Here is a 22,408-nt window from a genome sequence, read left to right as displayed (position 1 = left end):
TTGGTCTTCATGATGCTCTCTGCGCTTTAAACAGAATCCTGAGACTATCACAGAGCAGGTGCATTTATACAGAGACCTGAATACACACAGGTGGATTCTATTTATCATCATCAGTCATTTAGGACAACATTGGATCATTCAGAGATCCTCACTGAACTTCTGGAGTGAGTTTGCTGCACTGAAAGTAAAGGGGCCGAATAATATTGCACGCCCCACTTTTCAGTTTTTTATTTGTTAAAAAAGTATAAATTATCCAATGAATTTCGTTCCACTTCACGATTGTGTCCCACTTGTTGTTAATTCTTGACAAAAAATTTCAATTTTATATCTTTATGTTTGAAGCCTCAAATGTGGCAAAAGGTTGAAAAGTTCAAGGGGGCCGGATACTTTCACAAGGCACTGTAAATGAATAAGACGGATTCACAGCACTGACAAAAGTAACACTTGCAAACGCATTGTAAAAGTTCTTCACCTTCATTGCAATGTTCCTTCAGTTTATACAATACTACATTTCACAGGATGAATTGACTATACTGTGAACATGAAACAAACGAGATCATTGCTATGCTCTCAATTAACACCTGGGACTTTAATAATCTGCAAAATGTGCAAGCATGTCTATAATGGAATCCACTTGTGATAATGGTAGAAATTAGCACTATAGTTCTATCTAGTCTTACGGGGATGACGTGCGATAAACCTGACAGAGTGCCATCTCCATTTAAAAGCCAGGTTTGGTGGATTGTTAATACAAAAGTGGATTTACCACATGTCGAGCAAAAAACACCTATATATCAGAACTGCATTACTATTTTGATAAAGCATCCATAAATAACCGAAAGCAAACAAAGTATAGAACTGTTTGTCAGAAGAACAATCGCTGCCTAGCATGCATGACCGCATCTCATTTAAGGGGTGTATTTGCTATTTAAACACCACTGATATTGGATTGAAACATGGACAACTTTAATAAGTCTTTAACACTTGGGACATGCTTAGGGATGCACGATACTGGACTTTTGGCCGATATGCCGATTGGTCAGGAGTACCTGGGCCGATAACCGATACACATCCTTTTCTGCAGGGGTCATTTAGTCTCGTCTGTAGTAAAATTAACTTAATCTTTTCCATACAAATGTTGCAGCAGATGTAGATAAAAAAAATCTTCATTTGTGCAAAATAAATAACAGCTGTAGGGGGCGCTAGCATACAAGTCAAAGCGATAGCAGTTTTTTCAGTCCACCATTTTTGTCATTAGTATATACATATACTTTTTATGGCAAATATCTGCCAAAAATATTGTGCATTCCTAGTCATGTTTGGTGTCTTTGCACCATGATGTGCAGTCAAGCAAGGCCAAAACTAGTGACAACAGCAGCCAGAACTGACCTTGTTTTAGAATAGCCTGTGCACACAGGCTTTAAAAATAATATTTTTGAACATTGCAAGACTTGATTGCCATCCACACAGGTTCCTTTCATCTCTTTTCTACTTCAGCTAGATGAAATTGTAAAGTAGAAAACAAGACACTGACCCCACTGGTCTCTAGTTGGTCAGAATTCTGCAGCATCCTGTTCATTCATTTGCTATAAATGTGTATTGATTTTGCTGCTGGTCCGTTGCCAGATACGAGGAAACATGTTCCTTCCTACAGTTACATAACCGAAAGCCAAACATGACGATAGATTCAGAGCTCAACTCTGAAGCCCAACATAATGTACACTGCTATTCCATTGACAACCACTCCTTCATGACCTCAGGGAGAAACCGATGCAGAGCGAGTGTATCCTCAGAATCAAACCGAGCTCACAGTTAATACTGTGGACAGTTGGACATGAAAAATATGATCTGCTTACATAATCACAATCACCACGATGGACATGTTTTTTTCCATCAATTTTTCCGATTATCCACACAATATGTTCTCCCAGCAGAACACAGCAATTCAATTGGATTATCTATTGACCTGAATCATGAGACCGAGACAAAATGCCAATGCTTAGCTGAGGAAAAGAGAAACCCTAATTGGATAAGAGAAAAAAACTTGAACGTGTAACTCCATGGGCAAGCAGCTGAAATGTTGTGTTCGACTGTCCTCCTTGTTTATTAGCTGGGCTCATCCTCAGTGTGGAGAGATAATGAGACAACACACCTCTGGCCACAGACATGGAAAGAACCATGGTGGTTGTGTTTACATTTGTTTGTTTGTCTGTGAGCAAAAACTGATTTTCATTATATTTTCTGAGGCTGTAGGTTATGAAACAAGAAATAAATGATTAGATTTTAGTGGTGACCTTGACATGAATACATCTTTCTTTATTATATAAAAGGTACTGTCACTGTGGGAAACTGAAGAGCTGTGCCGTCTGAATGCTCCCTCTAGTTTTCCATCTGTATTTTGTGTTTTTGTCATGGGATGTTGACTTGTTATTCTTAAATCTGAAGTTCTGTTTTTAGTTGGGATTTAAAAGAAAAGGCTGCATGGACTTTTACCAAAACATCCAACCACAGCAAATGTATTCTAAAGCCTGCGGCACACTACTCCTGCAGCCGGTGACACCGTTGCCTCATGTTGGCATCAACAGGAGTCCAGGCAATAGCTTTATGTCCAATTCAGCATGTTGAATCAGCGATGGCATGTGTCGATGACAGAGCTCTCTGCCATTATCACCCAGCCAAGACCAGAGCAGACGTGGAAGTGGCAAAGTAAGCAAAAACTCTATGCCAAGAGGGCACGCGACATGTCAACCTTCTCCCGTGAGTGCCTCCATTTAATTTGGACATAAATATCAGTACGGAGTCACTGTGCTATCCGTCCGGCCTCCTGTGTGATGACAACAACCAAGATAAACAACTGCAAAAATATACCGGACATTTCTTCTGCTTTCACTTTTCAATGACAAACACCTCGTCCAGGTGCCGAACGTAGGTTCTGGTTGCAAGTCTGCTGTTGTCAATGCAGTCTATCCGAGTGCAACTTTTTCCCCAGACAAATAGCAACTGTTCTTTGCCATCTGCTGACCGTTGGGGCAGTCTGTCCTCGGCTTAACACTCCTCACAGCAGATTTCCTTCATTCAAAATGCTGTAAATGCCGTATACTGTACAGTGTAGTGGAAAAATGATGACGATGGATTACACTCACAGTGTTAAAGTATAATGAGCAATAATAAAATCTGAGTGTGTTTGCTCTGGAATGGGGAGTTTCAGAGGATTGGGACTGAGTAGACTGTAGTCAAATTTACCCTGTGCCAACAGAGCCTGTTTTATAATCCAGGCTCTGTCCAGGAGTGTCTTTAAAAAAAAGAAAAAGAAAATCAATATTATTCATGATCCAAAAATCAATAATCTCCACATCCAACTGGATATTTTAAAATGCAGCTGCATTTACTACACATTAAAGTAATGACTTCAAACTTGATACAGTGGTTCCACATATAAGCAAAGCTAACACATGTGCACTGTTTGTATGTACAGTGTATGTGTGTGTGTGTGTGTGTATACATCTACATGCACATGCCTGTGTGTACTGTAAAGTCGCATGAGTAATGAGCTCCTCAAGAAAACTCCTCAGGCTGAGCATTTGGAGCACCATTTTGTGATTTTGCAGCGCCACCATTGCACCCAGTGATCTCACTGTGGCGAGAGGTGATGTAGCTCCTCTTCCTCGAAGACAGGGAATGCTTCCTCCCAGAGCCACCACTGGGGCCGCTATCGGATTCTGAAGGGTCATAAACAACCACCATGGTGGTATCCATCCGTGACAGCGTGTACATGCTGCTCTGGCGCGTTGCGTGAAACCGCGCCGAGCGTAGTTCCAACTCATCGTAGCTTGATACTTTGATGAACGGGCACCAGCGAAATGCTCGCTTGAAGCCAGCTCGAAACCTGGTGCCACATTATGAGAGAGCGGCAAAGACATGGAAAACAGAAGTGGAGAGGATTTTTAAAAAAGTTAATCTCAATAAGTGCATTATAAGTGAAGTATATACAGCCACAGAATCAACAGTAAACCAACAGAGTATTTCCCTGAATGTATCAAGGCTGTTTTCATTTAAATAGCAAGAGGTTTTTATTTTCCCAATCATACTCACTCATTTTCTACAATACAATTTTTATTGTAAGATTTTATATAACAAATAAAACCCTTTTTTTCCCCTTAAATTTGCACATGCATCCCACAATGTTTTTAAGGCCTAATGCCTGGGCCACACTGGCTGTGGACACACTATGTAACAACACAATCAATCAATCAATTCCACTTTTGTTCTCTCAGGAACAGCGTTAGAATAGAGAAGTTGCACTGTGACACAGTTTGTTTGAGTTTGTTGATTCTGTCCATAGATGGTATAAAATGGATGAAGCCTTACAGTTTAAAAAGTAAACTTTAGGTAAGTAGGGCACAAGTAGCAGGGAAAATGAGCCTACTTCTCACTTAATTTGTAAAATTTTCCTGAGGAGTTAATAGTCTCAATTATGAGTTTTCAATAGCACATGATGACAATTTATGACAAACTATGTTCCCATTTAGAGTGAAATTAACAATAAAGCACAGTACAAGTGATTGACAGGTGACATATGTGAACGTTTGGTTTCAAAATCTGACAGAATGGTCAAATCTTGGGGCTTTTTGTCACACAGCAGGAAGAACATGTCCTTTTTTTTATACTCTCTACAATCTATGGCATTGCCCTGTTTTGTACCCACCTGCTGTTGAGGCAGCAGTAGATGATGGGGTTGTACATGGTGGAGCTCATTGCCAGCCACAGCACTGACAGGTAAACCTGCTGGATGTACTTCCACTTGTTCAGGTGCTTGTTGAGACCCGTCACAATGAAGTAGACATGATAGGGCAACCAGCACAGGGCAAAGGTCACCACCACAATGATCATCATCTTCACCACCTGCAAAGGAGGGATGGGGGGGGGGGGAGACATTGTAGTTTAATTGGTCAAACTTTTCATGTTTAATAATAGATTCTCTAAAACAGCGTTTCTCAATCGTGGTCCTGCATGTTTCCCTATTCCAACACACCTGATTCTAATAATTGTCTCGTGATCAGGCTTCTGCTTGTTAATCAGCTGACAGTTTGAATCAGGTGTGTTGGAGCAGGGAAACACCTAAAACATGAAGCGCAGTGGGTCCCCAGGACCACGATTGAGAAACACTGCTCTATAACACTTGGTAGGTGCAAAAATAACTTAGGTCAATTAATATTTAATTTCAAATTATAAGATTGATAGAAGAAAAAAAAAACCTCCTCTCTAATGACATCATAATGATCCACATTACTCACTGACATTAGCATCTCATACTGTCACAAACCCGAGGAAGACATATAAAACTGAATTTAATTATGTAGCACCATAAGGCAGTCACAAAGAGTGATAACCGTGTTAACTTTATCTCCATCTTGACAAATGGTATCCGAATCAAACTATGGATCACATTAAACCACAACTTCAACCACAGTTTGTAAACAGCACATCTTCTTAAAATGCTGAAGCCTGAATATTGTTCGATAAAGCAATGCCATCATTTCATCCATCTTAGTGAAAGATATGATTTAATTTCTTGCATTCGAGGTGGCCAAGCTCCAAACCTTTCTGACACATATCTGACACAATATACCTGCAGTGACCTTTTAATATACAGTTGCAGAAACACCCAATCCGTTTTTTATTAAAAGTTAAAGGAGAAATTTAAGAATTTAAACAATTATAGTTTATAACTCCTTTCGATACATTTAAAACTATCTCTGCTTCTTTCTGTATCACTAGGTCATGGTCTGTAATAATTTGACACCTCTTTAGAGGCTGACTAGAAGTTATGCTACCAGAGACAAAGCAGACCTTCCTGAAATATAAACAGAGGTCCTCCTGACACCACCTCTTTTCAGAGAAGTTTAGAACATAACGCATTCCTTAGTGTAAACTACACTAAGCTGCTGCTCAACAGTGGTAACAAGCACAAGTCAGTGCTGACAGTGTGTGTGTGTATGTGTGTGTGTGTGGGCATTAAATGAATGTTTCTACCAAGTAAATGATTAGGGCTCGAACGAGACACGAGAGGAGTACGTGAAAGCTTCCTGTTTGGTTTCTGTCGTTTCTGTGCGCACTTTGCGACACAAAGCACATTTCAGAGGTATGTGTTCAGGCTCTCACAGGTTGGAGGAGCCGAGTCAGGTAAAGGGCCAGTACAAGCAGTCTTTAAGCCTTCTGTTACCATCCTGTCATCGCAGACAGGATTTGGCATGCGTACTTCTCGTTACCATAACTACTTGCGATATCTAGAAAATTCAAAAAACTATTGACTGGCTGACAGTCCAGGGTGTACCAGCTGAGATTGGCATAGCTCCCCCCTAGCACTCATGTGGAAGATAAAGTGGTAGAAGATGGAAGGATACTGGAAAGCAGAGAAATAGAGCTTTGCACCCATATACTTGTCATTACGGTAGCCCTCAGGACTTCTGTAAAACGTTGAATAACTGCCAGATATTGAAAGTGAAAGTTATCTTGGAAAAATGGGCAGAAGCACTCACTCATTTAACATTTTTTTGACAATTCTACAGCCATAAAATCAAAATAAATCCAGGCGGCCTGAATATCATGATGGTCATAAGAGGGTTAATGAAACAGGATCTGTACACTGGTGAGCAGTCAGCAATAAAAATGTTTATTATAAGTCTACAAAACAAAATAGGGATTACTTTTTTATTTTTAAAGCAATTATACACATACAGATATAGTGTTTAATTTCTGCCATTAAATTCCCCTACAGGTGCTATAAACTGGATAATGCTGGAATGCTATGGTACAAGAAAAGATAGACTATAGGGAACAAAAGCATAGGGACTAAAGAACGGTGAGATTAAAAAAGATCCTTGAGAATATCATCCATGTGCCTACAGTTGAAATCTTGTGTAACTCTTCACTTTATTTTTAATTCAGTTTCACTTGTTGCCCTAAATAATGTGTAACTATCCTTAAGGAGAGCTCTTGGTTCTTGTTTTAAAGTTTCCATGTTTGGACAGCCAGCCGTTTCATAAACTATAAATGTGGAAATAGGTTGTTTTAATACAAGGCTTTATTCTCAAAACATCCAACGTATGTGTCTGCTTTACAACACTCTTGTTTTGACGTATATGTACTTCACATCCCATAATAGAACGAGTAAAATGATTCTATGTGTGTGATGAGTCAATCAAAGGTGTCTAATAGAGAACAAGTAGGTACTGCACGCCTCAGGATTTTTAAACATAGTTTTTAAACAAGTGCACGCACACACATCAATTCACAGGTTCTTTACTGGAAAATTCAAAGAATACCATGTGACACACACAGTGGGTTTACATAAACTCATGCAGAGATGTATATAAACATTATTTGGTGCTGTGAGTACATCTTAAAAAAAAAAAAAAAAAAGATTAATGAGACATTCTGTCCCTGTGCTGCACTTTTTTCCATCATAGGGTTTAAGGAGAATAGCAGACACTAGTTTTTAAGCAATGTCTTATGTTTATGCTGTATACTATTAATGATTGGAATATCGTGGTTGCATAACGCACAGTTCTGAGCAGTGAGTAATGTGATTTCTTAAACATTATGGGATTCACTGACTTCTAAAGGTGGTGGATGGTTAGTGGATGTTGGTTTCCAAGGGATTGAGAAAGAGAGGAAAAGTCAAATTAATGAGAAAACAACATTTCAGGGGCGAGCTTGCAACTAGTAAATAAAAAAAGCCAATTAATGTAGGGCCATTCCTGGAAAGACGAGTCTCTCTTGGGTGTGAGCATTTGGACACAGACTTGCATCTGCGATACACACAGGTGACATAATGAACATCAGCATTCAAAGGGGTGGATCATTGTAGTATCATTAGACCAGGGATTAGCAAACAAAAAAAGGGCCTGAAAGAGCTCACAGCAGCTCTTTGTTATGTGAATCTCCCACACGCAAAAAAAAACATGAATAAATAGTTTTGTGAGAGAGTGAGTGAATCCCATCAATTTTAACAAGATGATTTTTACGAACATTGCATTTTTCTCATAACATAACTGGAGGGCTGCAGGCAAGTGGATGAGAAATGCCTTGAAAAGAATATCTCTGGAAAATGAAAATAATATACTAACTCACTCTATCTTGTAGGAAAAATTCCATCAACATAGTAGTTCTAATATAAATCAAAGTGAGCAGTGGGACACAAATGGGAGTGGATGAGAAAAACATATTAGTTTAATGCTGATTTGCTTTTGAAAGCAAAGTAATGGATTTCACATGTTAATGAGCTTTTTATTGTAGAAAATGTATAGTGAGTAAGCTTCTAAGACCAAAACAGACTTGGGGTGCCCTGGCTCTCGATTTATGCTCCTTCATTAATTTAGTAAATGACTACCCAATAATTAGCTTGAAGCCGGTGAAATGAGTTGCAATAACACATTAGACATTGGTCTAATGTGATACACAGCAAGTGCTGCCGGTGCCTGAACATATCCACGACATAAGTCATTATTCTGTAAGTTTGGTACGAAACATAATGCATTCTCATCATTTGCCCTTTGCATAGAAAGGCATGTACCCTGAAACTGAGTCCTAACCTGTCCAAGGTATTCTTATCCTGTAAGCTGGGATTGTCTCTAACTCCCCCTGCAACCCTCATGTAGAAAATGTATGTATGTATGGATGTTTAACAACTTTTCAAGAACAAAAACTAATCGAAACAAATTCATTCATTCACTCATTAAAAGTGTGCATCAAATGTACCTTTTTAAAAGATGGGAGCCTGAATCTATAGTTTGATGGTTATGATTTATATTGAACATTTCAAACACACATTATTGTTAGCCAGCCTCAGTATGTGGTTATTGTCGGGTGATTCATAGAGGCTCTGTAAAACTTGACCTATGACCTCTGAGCAGATTTTTATTTGACGAAACAATTAAGAGAAAGCGCATAATTACAGAATGACATAATAACTGAGGGAAAAAAATTCTCTGCTTAGTACTTTTGCAAAACAAATTATATGTGATTGTTCCAGGACAGCAATAGGAATATTATAAGAATTCAGTGGTGACCCAAAAACGAATCCCTCAGTTTTCTGTGTGTTCATATCAAGAGGATTATAATCACACCCTTCAACCAATCTATCCACACCTTACTGGTGAAGCTCATGATCCCTTTACTTGTTTGAAAGAGATAATGAAACTCTATTGTCTGAATACTTTAAAACACACAAACTAGCCACTGGTTGCCAAAAAGAGGGGGTGCAATGAAAACTCAGTGGCTGCTTTTTTCCTCAGTTGCTCTCATTGTCTGACCAGATTAGTGAGGATTCCATTCTAGGTCTGCTGTTTTAGATTGGATTCCACGAAAAGGAAGACATATACAGCTAATAATGTGCCTGCAGAAAATTGCTGTTAATTAACTATAAAATCCAGAGGAAATTATCATGGATGAAGTCACCTCACTCACGTCAGAGGACCGCAGTATATGCAGTGCAGTCTGGAAAAGAAAAAAAACCCCAACAGGTTTTATCCTTATGACAAAAACACAATCACTCATCAACAGACATGTCAGTGCTACACTATTACAACTCCTCTTTACAAGCTGCAGTCTGTTGACATTTTTCTGTAACTCTGCACAGCATCACGTTTGCTCTAATTGGTTGCAAGTCTATGCAAGGCTATCCAAACCTATCCCAACTGACGTAGGGTGAAAGGCAGGTACACCCAGGACTGGTGTATACAAACTCACACCGATGGTCGATGTAGAGTGTCGACTTAACCTAACCATAGTGGAACTGGGATTCGCACCAGTGACCTTCTTGGCAAGTTTAAAGGAGGGTGTCTATCATGGGACTATTAATACCTTTTCCTTTTTTATTTTTTTACACATTTTAGATATCCATCCATCCATCTTCTACAGCTTTATCCTCCACATGAGGGTCTCAGGGGATGCTGTGCCAATCTCAGCTGACATAGGGCGAAAGGTGTGGTCACACCCTCGACAGATCGCCAGTCCATCACAGGGCCACATATAGAAACAAACAACCATTCACTCTCGCACTCACACAAATCTGCATGTTATTGGACTGTGGGAGCCTTTCTGCATCGTGAGTGTGTGAGTTTTCTCACGCACTCACGATGCAGAAAGGCTTGTTTCCGACCGGGTCGTGGACCGGGGTCTTATTGCTGCAAAGGCAAGAGTGCTAACCGCTCCACATTTCATCTATATTTTACAAAACATATATATGTTTTGTTAATAAGGAGTGCATAAAGGGAATCGCTGGTTTAATTGTGTATGTGGTGCATTATGTTCTGCTTGATTTTGGTCACAATAAGAAAACCCTGCAAGAAAAACACACTCACTACTGGATAAGTGTCTACTCATTGTCTTTGGAAATGGAAAAATTCAGTTCCACTGTGCTGTAAATCAGGTTGTCATTTCCCCTGTGAAAAACCTGGCCTCAGTGGCAAAAACGTATTGCAAATTTCATTTAAAATAAAGGTTATTTTTGGTTGTCCAGGTAATAAAAGCACTTCAGCTGCCTCTGTATTTGTCCTTTTGAGTCACCACAGAACAAATCAAAGAAGGGAATATGATATTCAACCAGGAGTCTTTTTCAGGGTGTAAAAGATTTTAAATAATGACTGACTGACGATGAGTAAAGGAGCTCAGGTGACCGTGACCACACTACTTCAAGTCGTCACTAACTTCATATTGTGGTGACTGACCCATAAAACAATTTCTACTGTGATTTCGATTACAGGACATCTCTCAGGACACCTGTTCAGTTTGGATTAGAGCAGTGCTGAAAGTGAGTATGACACTCCAATACACTACGGCTCAACACTGTTGTACTTAATATCTGGAAAAATCGGATCGTGCAGAGATAATCCATCTCAATCCAATCCTCTCACTCACACACACACGCACACACAACTTGTCTTGGGGCAAAGGGGAAACTGACCGATTAATGCTTACAGCACAACTGGAACAAAGATTTGACATCTTAAAGAAACATGCTATGACAGGTCATTTGTGGCAAACTTCACACTAGCATTTCAAACGCACAGCCCCTGGTGTGAGTTTAAAACACTGTACCCGTGGTGCAGAGAATGCAGTCAAATGGATTAACGCCACACAATGAACCAGTGAACGGATTTTTTTTCAAGAGCTATGATGAAATAATAATGAAAAAAGCTTCGCTTTCTATCACCTCACAGGACTCGGATTCCTGCACATGAAATGAGGGCCTAACAAAACAAAAAAAAAACATGTTTAGAAGTAATCACATTCTTCAGGGATTATTTTGGTACTAAATGCACACATCTTGTTTTTTATAGCTTCAATCATGAGGGGCGTATTTGGGTTCATCAAGATTAAAATGAGTGGGTGCAACCACCGCAACTAATTGTGTCTGAGAGACAAAGGAAAGTTTTAGAGACTCAGCCAGATAACTTGGTGCCATACCATGCAATGCTTCCCAAGTCATGAGCAAGATTAACATTGAAACTACAATGTTTATGTTTACCCATATTGGATAAAAAAAATAATAATCTATTGGCGGGTTAACATGTAGAGGCACAAATGGCACCAGGTCCAGTGCTGTGTCGATGTCTACATATGTATTCTGGCACAGTATGAAGCAGTAGCTCATATGCAGACGTAGGTGCATAAACATACATAAATACCTTTTTTTTAAATGCAAGAAAAGATGCATTCATTAAAATATTACACAATCACAAATCCCAAAACAAAAGTTTCTCCCTCCAGCCACAGTTAGTTTGAATTTTTGGATATTTTTGTTAACGGATACCATTGTACAGTGAATTTAATAGGAATTTAAATATTTATACTCAAAGTGTGAAACTGAGTGTTGATCAAAAACAATGTTATTATACATTGTTACTATGCATTCATTTCAATTCTCTGGCATGCCAGTTCCTTTTCTGTTTTCCTTCTATTTCAGCTCGCTGATTTGAATGTCTTTATTTATTTACAATATTTTCCCAGGAGTCTGATATACACAACATTAGCTTTCAAGGCAGCTAGTTCTGTTACACTTGACAGTGTTGCCCTGGGCTCTTCTCCTTCCTGTAACCTATTCTGACCAGAGCCTGTGAGCGATAAACTCTCAACCTGCATGACATTCATCCCCGAGTAAAAGCTAAATTGTGACCAGCGAGAACGAAGGTTGAAATAAAAAAGCGTACTTCAGAAACATACTCGCAAAATGCAAACGGATAGAAATAGGCATAACAAAAATAGCTTGAGAAACCTGCGCAATCCAGTGCTCGGAGAACAGCACACAAACACCCTGACACACACATCTCTCTTATCGATTTGTGTAGTTACTCTGGAAGGAGTCCCCTGAGACTCATTTTCTGGCCAGAAGACTCAGAAATAATGACCAGCGTATGAAGCCATGATGAGTGAGTGCAGGTGGAGACGGAGACTGAAATGGCTGCATTCAGGCCGTTATTCTGTGGCTGCCCGGCACATCAGACACCTGAGAGAGCAGCCATGTGTAAAGTATGGAGTGATAGAAGACATGTAAATGTAAAGGCAGACTTCTATTCGGGGGGGGTAACTTTTGTCTGTTCTTACATTTCTGTTTTTCAGTGATAGTTCAGAGAGAAATGAGTGAGCTGATATCATTAACTCTCTTAAAGAAGATGCAAATAAACTCAATTAAGGTCTTACTTTCCTTTACTCACAGTAGTGTAAATAACTGTCAGCTTGCAACAGCTAAGTCAGACGTATCTTCGCTGTTGCGTGTGGCTATTCTTTCTAATTATGGTCATGTCTGTGAAGTTTGATTTTCAGGCTGTATATAAACAGTGTGTGGTTTATATCAATTGAGTGTCTATGGCTACACTCATTTATCTTAATGTTTACTAAACATGGGTACATGTACGAGTGGAGGCACTGCTGGGGTTGCTCGGGGCAAAAGGACTTGACAGGAGGAGTTGATGGCAATTTAGAGAAATTGAAAATGACATTTTGATAAACAAAAGCAACATTCCTCCATTGTACATATCAGAATTAATATATGTCCCAATAAATTGTAAATATGACAATAAAATGTTAATATGGGTTGCAATAAGCTAGACAGTCTAAATTTATATACTGAAGTTGTTTTTAAGACGAGGAGAGTCTCATAAATTACTAGAAGCGAAAGGCTGTAATGTCTGAAAAGTACAAGTGCAAAGGACAAGTAAGAAAGAGAAACATTTAATATGATAGCAAAAAAAATTAAATGGAAAAAGGAGACGTTACTACTCCACGTGCACGTCTAAGTGTTGCACTGGAAATGACTCAGACATTTGCATCACTCCCAAGAATGAAGGAGACAAATAAGAAATGAGTGTTTTCACCATGGGTCTTGTGCCCACTAATGGTGATCAATCCAAAGCTAATTAAAAACCCACCAGTCATTTAACCCAGGGATGAATTCTGATTAAACACATTGCAACTGGGGTTTTTGACCAGTGGGAATTTCCACATCAGTAACATGATGGGCGGCCTCAGGGAGGAAAGCACTTCTGATAGGGTTGTAAAGGTATGACAGATAAAGAGAGTTGCTGATTTATCTAATAGAGAGTAATGGGCCACAGAACCGATTTGGGCCCTAACCCCCAGACACCATCCTATACAGACCCAGACATATTATCACAAATCATAACTGCCACATATTTTAACTGGCCCAGCTTTTCCAGCCTTTACGGCACTAGAGGTCCAATAGAGACCAATTACACGTGCTGTGAATTACCACGTGACGAAACTCACCCAGTCATATTAGACAATTTGAGCAGGAGCATCTGCATCACTGAGTGTTTTGCCTCAGTTCATGGCAGGACACGTGATCACAGCAGCCACACTCAGCGAACTATGCTGGTTTGATCATATTATTTCAATGTTCTGCATTTGATTTGAAATGTAATTGTTGTGCTCATGCACATACTTTAATATAGAGTATAATGAACTTTACCGAATATACTTTTTAGACATTATGATGTTCCCAACCTTGACTCGAGGAAATGTTTTCTATCTGGACCTCTCGAGAATTTGACTCCCCCCTGTAATATCCAATAAATTATACAGCACTAAGAGTCATATAGAGATCCTAGACATAACATCTTTTTCAATGAATTGAACCTGTCATGATTTGTTTACTTTTATGTGATTCATAATCTGCTGCGAAAAGTGTGTTTCTCCCAGTTGGTCATTCATCACTGCGGCAGTAAACAGTGTAAAAAACGTCTTAGGAGAAAAAAAAAAAAGCTGGCAGACTCTTGAGACAAAGGTCATGGGTTCAGACATTTCTACCCAAGTGCGGACAAACTTAAAGTGCCTCGAGACACAGTTGATTTTCAGAGCTTGTGCCTGTCTGAATGCGTGGACAAGCGGTTAACTGAAGACAACTGACAACCTCAAAGGTTGTGTTGTGGGGAATCAAGGTTTCCGTCAGTGAAATGTTCACAGTGCAGTGTGTCTACCTGCTGCACACACACACACACACACACACACACACTCAAGACAAACAAATTAACATTAACAGACGAATGAATAGAGACAGAGGTTTAAATCCCCATCCCTCAGGCAGTATGTGCACAACAGCAGAGAGATGCTGGTCAGTGTTTGCTTATAGGGTAGTAAATGACTCAAATTCTTCGATTCATTGAAATACTAATTCCCAGGAGCAAAGGGCCGCTCTCTCACAAGAAATGATAGATTACCCCCCGGCTCTCTGACCTCTAGCATTTAAAGACCATCGACTTCACAATTACTAATTGAACTGCCCTAAGTCACATCTGCATACTCGAACGGAATCGATCTCGATCTCCCCCGAAGCGTGCTTACCTTCCTTTTAGCCTGAAGCTGCCCGTGGTAGTTATCACACGAGTCTCCTGGGATTTCCCCTCCCCACAGAGTCACCCCCACAATGGTGTAAGTGATGCCCATCACCACTAACGGCAGGACATAGATCAGAACTGTCACGATGATGTGATACCTGGGAAGAAAGGAAAGGCAGACGATTTAGACAAGGATGATCTTTCCATAAGGTGTACACTACAACAAAGGCTGAGTCGCATGCACTCAACCGACCTGCATCATCACATATAACATGTTTTCCATCTACAAAGATGCATATCTGTAGGATCGTGGTTTGAGGAAAATGAGAGTGATGGTGACTATTTATGATGGTGATTAGTTCTTTTTCATTTTTCCCATCTGCAGTGGTCTGGTGAACTGCTTAATCATACAGCCATATGTCTTGTGTCGCAGATGTTTAACTGACGGCTTACTCTTAATGAAAAACACATCCGAATGTTCCATGTAGTTCCTGTAAAATTTGGTCCTGAACTGGTGGAATTACTGTACCAGTCAGTAAAACAGTACTGTATGTCAAAATAACGAATTACGAAACATAATGAAGAATGCTGTTTAGCTGTGCAGGAATGTGATGTTTGAGAATTCTGGTGCATGTCGTTCCAAATGAATGTGGGTACAAAAAAATCTTCATTAACAAGCACAATACTGAGTGTGCACGTCACAGCCAACGTTACCAAAAAAAGTTACTGTCTGTCAAGTGCCATCGAGGTACCAGCGTAAATGTATACAAAAGAATTTCCTCTGGCTGTTCCATAACATATCATGAAAGTGTACGAAGCTGTACAGCACATTATAAAAAAAACATATCAATTTCTCACATGAAGGGGTCATCGGCCATGTTGGGCCAGGCCACGTAGCAGAGCGTCCGGCTTCGTGGCCCGGACAGAGTTCGTACTGTGGAGAAGTAGCAGAGCGGAAAGGCCAGAACCACGGCCAGACTCCAGATGCAGACGATCACTCCTGTGGTAGCTTTGGCTGAGAGACGAGGCTTCAGAGGGTGGATGATGGCCATGTACCTGTGTGTCAAAGCATTACAGAGAAACACTTGTTTAAAGCCTCAACAACAAAGTAGTTATGGACTCATTATCGATTCAGGAACACTCATCAGTCCAGCAGGGCAGAATAATCTTTTCAGAACTGTCTTGGAAACCACAGCTGTGATGATACAGTTTGAATCAAAATCATCTGATGACAGGGTTTTAGCCAGTATTTTATTTAAGTGTTAATTGTAATAGCAAGGGAGATCAGGTCATGGAGCTTTTTAAAATTTAAGGTGAAAATCGGCCATTCTAATGGTACCCAAAGGGGAACGTTGTTATTTTTACACCATATGTTCTTAAGGGGTAATTTCTTTCTTGGCACAAGATATTTAAACTCAGAGACAACCCAAAAACATAACAAATGTTTTATTCCAGACGTCACCAAGCAAGCTAGTACTACGTGGATTTGGTACACGGCTTAAATCTTATCTCATTACGCACATACACAGTTGGTACTTTGACATAAAGTCTTCTTTTTAGACATGCTATAGCCCAGTTGTCACAAGCGGCATTAAAATCAAACTTGTCAGCAGGGGGTCCCTCCACAGCGATGATGAGGAGGTTGTCGCGCGCTGCTGGGGATGGTTTCCATGGGCTTGGCAGTTACTAAGCAGTGATTGGCATCCGAGCGCCTTTGTTCTAATCACTTGTGGGGGAAACTTAGGGAGGGAGATGTTACGTGCTGCTAATGTTGTGAGTTTTGTGGCTGAATGTCAATGGTATTCCTGCCTATGTGTGCGCGACAGGGGCGGCAAGCTTTCAAAGAGACATGAATGATTTAAAGTCCCTGATTTTCTGCCCCACACGTGCCATTGTATTTTGGCCATCTCGCTAATAACTTTAATGATTCAAACTGCTTAATTTCTATCATCATTTAGTTTTCTGCAAGACAGTCCCATAAAAGTTCAATTAAACAGTGGTGTTTGAATTTCAGGAAGGAAAAAAAACAAACTTGATTCCCACACAGATATTGTTTTAGCTGCTCAAACAAAAGTGTATCGAGCCACTAATTCAATCCTCAGAAGACATGCTATCTGAGGGACCACATCAAGAATGTCCAGGCAACATTATTAATTACGTGGCTATTATTTGTGAGTGCCACGCGGAGTCTTATCGAAGACAGTATAATAATAGCTGGCCAATCAAGTTTGTGCCAGAGCAGTCAGCGTAACATGGGCTCTAAGAGTGGTTGATCTAACAGACGGATGTATTCACTGAACAATAACCACAGTGCAACCGTAACACTTGAATAAGCTAAACAGGATTACACATACCAAGCACACACATGCACTACATCAAAGCACATTCTCAGAGGCGTCACTTTTGACTGCGTGGCATGACCGCATGGATACATAACAGCTGCAGCATAATAAATCATTTCGTGTTTCTCTATCCAGATCTAGCATAACTGAGGCTGCACAGAAAAGGTTCTGCACACAGTGCTGTTGGGAATCCCACGTCACAATGGTGTGACATTAACAGGTAAACACTAACTAACACGGATTACTCCGGATGAGACTCCCAGTGCAAGTAGCCAAAGATTATTCACACAGCTAAATGTCAAGTGTTATCGTGTGAGTGCAATATATAGTTCAACCCAATCTCACAGCAATTTGTGATGCCAGTCACACATTGAATCTACTGATTTGTGTATGCAGACATTAAATTAGCATATGTTTTTCGCGATGTCTTCAAGGAACAGTGTGATGCAAAGAAAAGGCCGAAGCTAATGGTGCCATTAGATTTTTTTTTTTTTCTGTGGTACTCTTACAGTGGAAACTATAACCTTTTGACTTCTCATAATGTGTAAATAATTTGTTTTATAAATAACCGTTTATTTTAATTGTTAATTAACCCTTAGAACACAGAGCAGCTGTTTTTTTCCATTATTATGTTAAAACGTGCAGTATATACGTACAGAGGCTATAGGAAAGTGTAATATAGAGCATTTTACCACACCATTTCTTATCTCTTTTTTTCAGCACAACCTAGGCAATCTGATGAAATCCTTTTTTTTAGTGACTTCTGCAGAATTATTGCTTTTATCACTACTAAAAATGAGCTATACAATTAATCATAACACATAAGGAGACATTTTTAAAGCCTGACTATATGACCTATATAACACACATCCCCATAATGTCCAGATAAGAAGCTGTGTATTATTCCCACAGCAATTTACCATGGGTGCGCCTGCAGCACAGTTCCGTGCTCAGGGTTAACACAACAGACACTTAGACTGGACAATCCACAAACCAGCATGATATATTCATATTGTATCAAATTTTATAAATTTTATAAATAATAAGTACCTACTGTATTAAGAGATATGCAATGTTTCCCACATCAAACAAAAACTTAATGATAGTAGAGAGAGAGAAAAAAAACATTATCTATAAAGACGGAGACCTTCAGTTGGGTGGCCATCTGGGCAATGAACAAAACTTAGTTATACAGGGAGCCACTTTTTGAAGATGACAAACTATTTACAACATTTCTCATGTCTCATATCATTTTAGATTGCTGACATATGATTAATGAATCACAACTTCATTGTATACATTATTTAAAACATGTATACAATGTCCTGGGTTAAAATAAATCTCCCATGACTCAACTGTGGTTCCTGACCCAGTCCCAATGACAGTTTTACAGTATAAACCAGGGCCACATTGTGTTAGCACTGTTGCCTCACAGCAACAAGGTCACCCAGATTAAACAAGGGTTGTGTCTGTGCATGTTCTCTCAGCGTGTGTGAGAGTGTTTTTCCTCCATGTACTTACATCCAAAACACATCGTGTCAGTAGAAACTGAACGTGGCTGCTTCGATTTCCTCCCACAGTTCAAAGACATGCAGATGACATTAATAGCTTGTGTATCACAATGTTGGAGCGAACAAAAAAAAAAGGCCCGAGAGATGAAAGAGTCCCCAGCTGTGATAACATAAAAGCTTAAAGGCTTCGCCAATTACCTTTCACACAGCAACCTGAGCTTTTTTTTGTGGCAATACCAAAAAGTAATAGTCTCGACAGCGCAGAGAGTCAGCAGGGAGGACAGATGATCACAAACCGTGGCCTCATGCCATTTTGAGACATCAAAGGTGGAGACAGTGAAATACTGGGGTTATGAAAAACATAACCAGAGGTTACATCTACATCACGTAGGTCATGGTGATATTCTGTTTCTCGTTGCACAGTTGATGGAATTGAATGGACACTGCAGACCAAAAATACAAACGCATGGAAGTTGCTGCCGAGGAGGAAATGCACTTTTTCCCTTTTGTGTGTCACGGAGAAGAACCTGAGGAAGAAAACACCTCTCGCAAAACACTTCAACACAATGTGACACGTGTACACAAATGAGCTGTGGACACGCTGCATGTGTGCGTGCAGTTCCTACATAATTCTTGTTTTCATTACATCCGGCCTGTGGCCACTTCCTTCTTCGGTCTAATCCTTTTATTCAAACACAGTGACGTATGATGGTCCACTGATCGGTATCAAAGCCTGGATGATAACGATGACTGCATCACCGCATTACTGGAAACTAGATGGTGGGGGAAAAAAAACAAAAGATAAAGAGGTGGAGGAACAAAAGCGCGAGCGGAAAAAGTGTAAAAAAGCAAAGATATAGAAAACCATAGACGCATGAAAGGGTGATCTTCTGCGGTGCAGGCCCCATGTGAGACAGAAAATTCACTCCGTGTTACACTGGCTGTGAAACATTAAAATAAATATTTGAATTAGATAAGAACCACGGTGTGAAAGATGGCAGTCAGCCTGGCTAATGCAATAATGCAAGTCACGGACAAGTAATTACCCGCTATACCAATGGGATTGAAGTACATGTTTGCTTTAGTCAGCAGGAACCCGGAACTCTGACTTAATAATGAGACGACTGCATCTAAGATGGCATCAGTGGAATTTCAATTTCAACCTGAGACCCCCTGCGAGTCCAAGAGAGAGTAAGTTAGCGTGTTAAATGAATTTATAGCTCCTGACACATGGAGTTTGTCTTCCAACAAGACCAAACATGGATATGAGCTTCTTCCTTCTGCACAAGATTCAATTTTCCACCACTGCTGTTCGACGGACAGCACAGTCACGTGGAATAATTGGAAACGACATGTTCAAAGAAGAAAAGAAAAAAAAAACATGCATGAAACAAGACTGACGAGGATATTCTATGCTGGGGGCTGCAGTTTCACAGCCATTTCATGTTTAAGGTGTAGGTTAATCTGGCTCTCCACACATGCAAAAGTCTCAGGGAACCACTGAATATGTATTTTCTTAAAATGATGGTGATCGTTGGCATTTGATTGAATATTAGCACGCTCTCAAGGATGGTGGTGTATGGAATGCTCAACCATATGTTGAATAAACCTGGCGTAATAAACACTTTTCACAGCAGATGTTTCTCAACGTCACATATTAGTCATTTTTACCAGTAACATTAATTAGGGTTCCACTCCAGTTTGAAGAGAGCCGGGGCCATGCATACATGTTTCTCCCGTATTTTCTGGATGTGTTCCAATAATATTTGTACTGTATGGTCATGATAGCATCTCTTAATCAACACATCTAAGGATGGCCTAAGACTTTTACATAGTACTGTATATAAGGGAGATTCAGCAACTTACACATCCAGTTCATACCATAGCTTTTCCTCACTGTTTATATTTAAATGTAAATTATTACATTATCTAATTAGCATTCTTTACATATAAAGAAGTCTTCTTCATAAGCTGTGGCGGCACAAGATGGTGGCCTCTATTCAGCAAGGCCCTTGCCTGAAGTACATCTAAAAGGTGTATTCCAAGGCTATATAAAACAACAAACTATTTTAGATAACACAATTATACCCTTATATAAACAAAACTAGCGGTAGAAGGGTTAGTAAAGTATAGTAAAGAAGTACAAAATGTATACTCAGATATTACTTGATGAATAACTAGATACTGATAATTTGCATGTTCCTGGGTATCAGCAGGATGAAGTTTGAGAGCCAGAGAGGGAGAGAGAGATGGGGAAGAGGGGGGTGGGTGGGGTGAGCATTAGTCATCAATCTCAACCTTGCGTCCAACAGCATCTCATCATGAGCTCACCTGTCCACAGCTATCGCGCTCATGGAGTAGATGCTCGCGAACACGGACGTGACCGGGAAGAAGTTGTGGAATTTGCAGTAAGCCTCGCCGAAGTACCACTCCCCGTGCGCGGCATAGATAAAGTTGATCAAAGTGTTGAACGCGGCCATGGACGCGTCAGAAAACGCCAAGTTCAGCAGGAAGTAGTTGGTCACCGTCCGCATCCTCTTGTGAGCAAGAATGATCCATATCACGATGAGGTTCCCGAACACCGCCACCGCCAGCACCGAGCTGTAGGCGATGGACCAGAGAGCGACGCGCCACGGCGGCTGCACAAACTTGCTGGTGTAGTTCGACGTTAGGTTGGATCCGTTATGCGCGGTCGCCATCCTCCTCTTCTTTCTTTCTTTGTTTTCCCCCTCGGTGAATATGTGCGTGTCACTAGTATAATTGACCTATACTGCGTAATTATGGGACAAGGTTTGTGTCCAATTACCAAAGCGCGCAACGCATCACCACATCCCAAAAAGCGCACATCATCCACCAAGGTCCCTGTTTCCAACCGCCTCACACAGTTTCAGCACAAACTATTAGTAATAAATCGCGGGGAAAGAGTAACGACTATATCCAGCGCTGCCTGTTGAATGTGCCGTGTGAGCGCACAGCCTCTGTTCTTCTGTTCTCTCAGCACAAGCAGCAGCAGCAGCAGCAGCGACAGGCAGGGCGCCGTGCGCACTCAGTGACGCAAAAGTGGCACAAATGGTAAGGGAGATTGATTGATAGTTGTGACTGCTGTTTTAAAACTTCATGAATAACAGCTTCTCTCTCTCTCTCTCACTCTCTCAGTGGGGTGTAATCAGTGAGGCACATGCTGCACCTTTTTATCTTCTGCTGACCCCTCTGATGAGCATTTCACAAACAGGATATTGAAATATTGCAGGGAGCATACCCACATGTACAGGGACTCTCTTTCCCCCTGTGGTCTTAGCACATTTGATGCAGTTCAGTATCCGTGTTGCACAGCTGTCACATTTGGAATGACTCCTGATCTTCAGGTGGATCATCCACAGTGTTAACGCTGATCTTATTAAGGTCTTGGATCATCCTCGAGCACTTCACCAGAGAGAATTAAAAGGTTGAGTGCTGTATCAGCCTACTGTGGCTGTGACTCTCTCCTTCTCTGTCACGCATACAGTACATTCACACCTAACAGGCTCAAGTACCCTCTAGACATTGAACTGTTCACATCAGATAAACCTCCTTCACCTGCTTGCATTTATAGCCGTAAGTGCAGTGGTAACCTCTACAAGAATCACATTTGTATTTATTCCATGTCTGATTAAATCCAGGACACTACAGTCAGGATTTTCAGCTAACATCAGTGATGGGA

General features: G+C 40.4%; 1 protein-coding gene across 1 annotated transcript; it reads right to left on the bottom strand.

Annotated features, from left to right (window-relative positions):
* Positions 1 to 408: 408 nt before the first annotated feature.
* On the bottom strand, positions 409 to 21,715 carry tacr3a (tachykinin receptor 3a). The gene is made up of 5 exons (XM_058639720.1): positions 21,040 to 21,715; positions 15,714 to 15,911; positions 14,863 to 15,013; positions 4,706 to 4,902; positions 409 to 3,886 (listed from the first exon to the last, which is right to left on the bottom strand). Exons 1-5 carry the CDS (start codon positions 21,405 to 21,407, stop codon positions 3,556 to 3,558), a joined length of 1,245 nt encoding a protein of 414 aa, XP_058495703.1. The 5' UTR covers positions 21,408 to 21,715; the 3' UTR covers positions 409 to 3,555.
* Between the last annotated feature and the right edge of the window lie 693 nt (positions 21,716 to 22,408).

The sequence above is a fragment of the Solea solea genome, chromosome 10, assembly GCF_958295425.1.
Source record: "Solea solea chromosome 10, fSolSol10.1, whole genome shotgun sequence".
Lineage (NCBI taxonomy): Eukaryota > Metazoa > Chordata > Actinopteri > Pleuronectiformes > Soleidae > Solea > Solea solea.
Note: the sequence above shows the minus strand (reverse complement) of the source record. Positions and strands in the feature narration are given on the sequence as shown.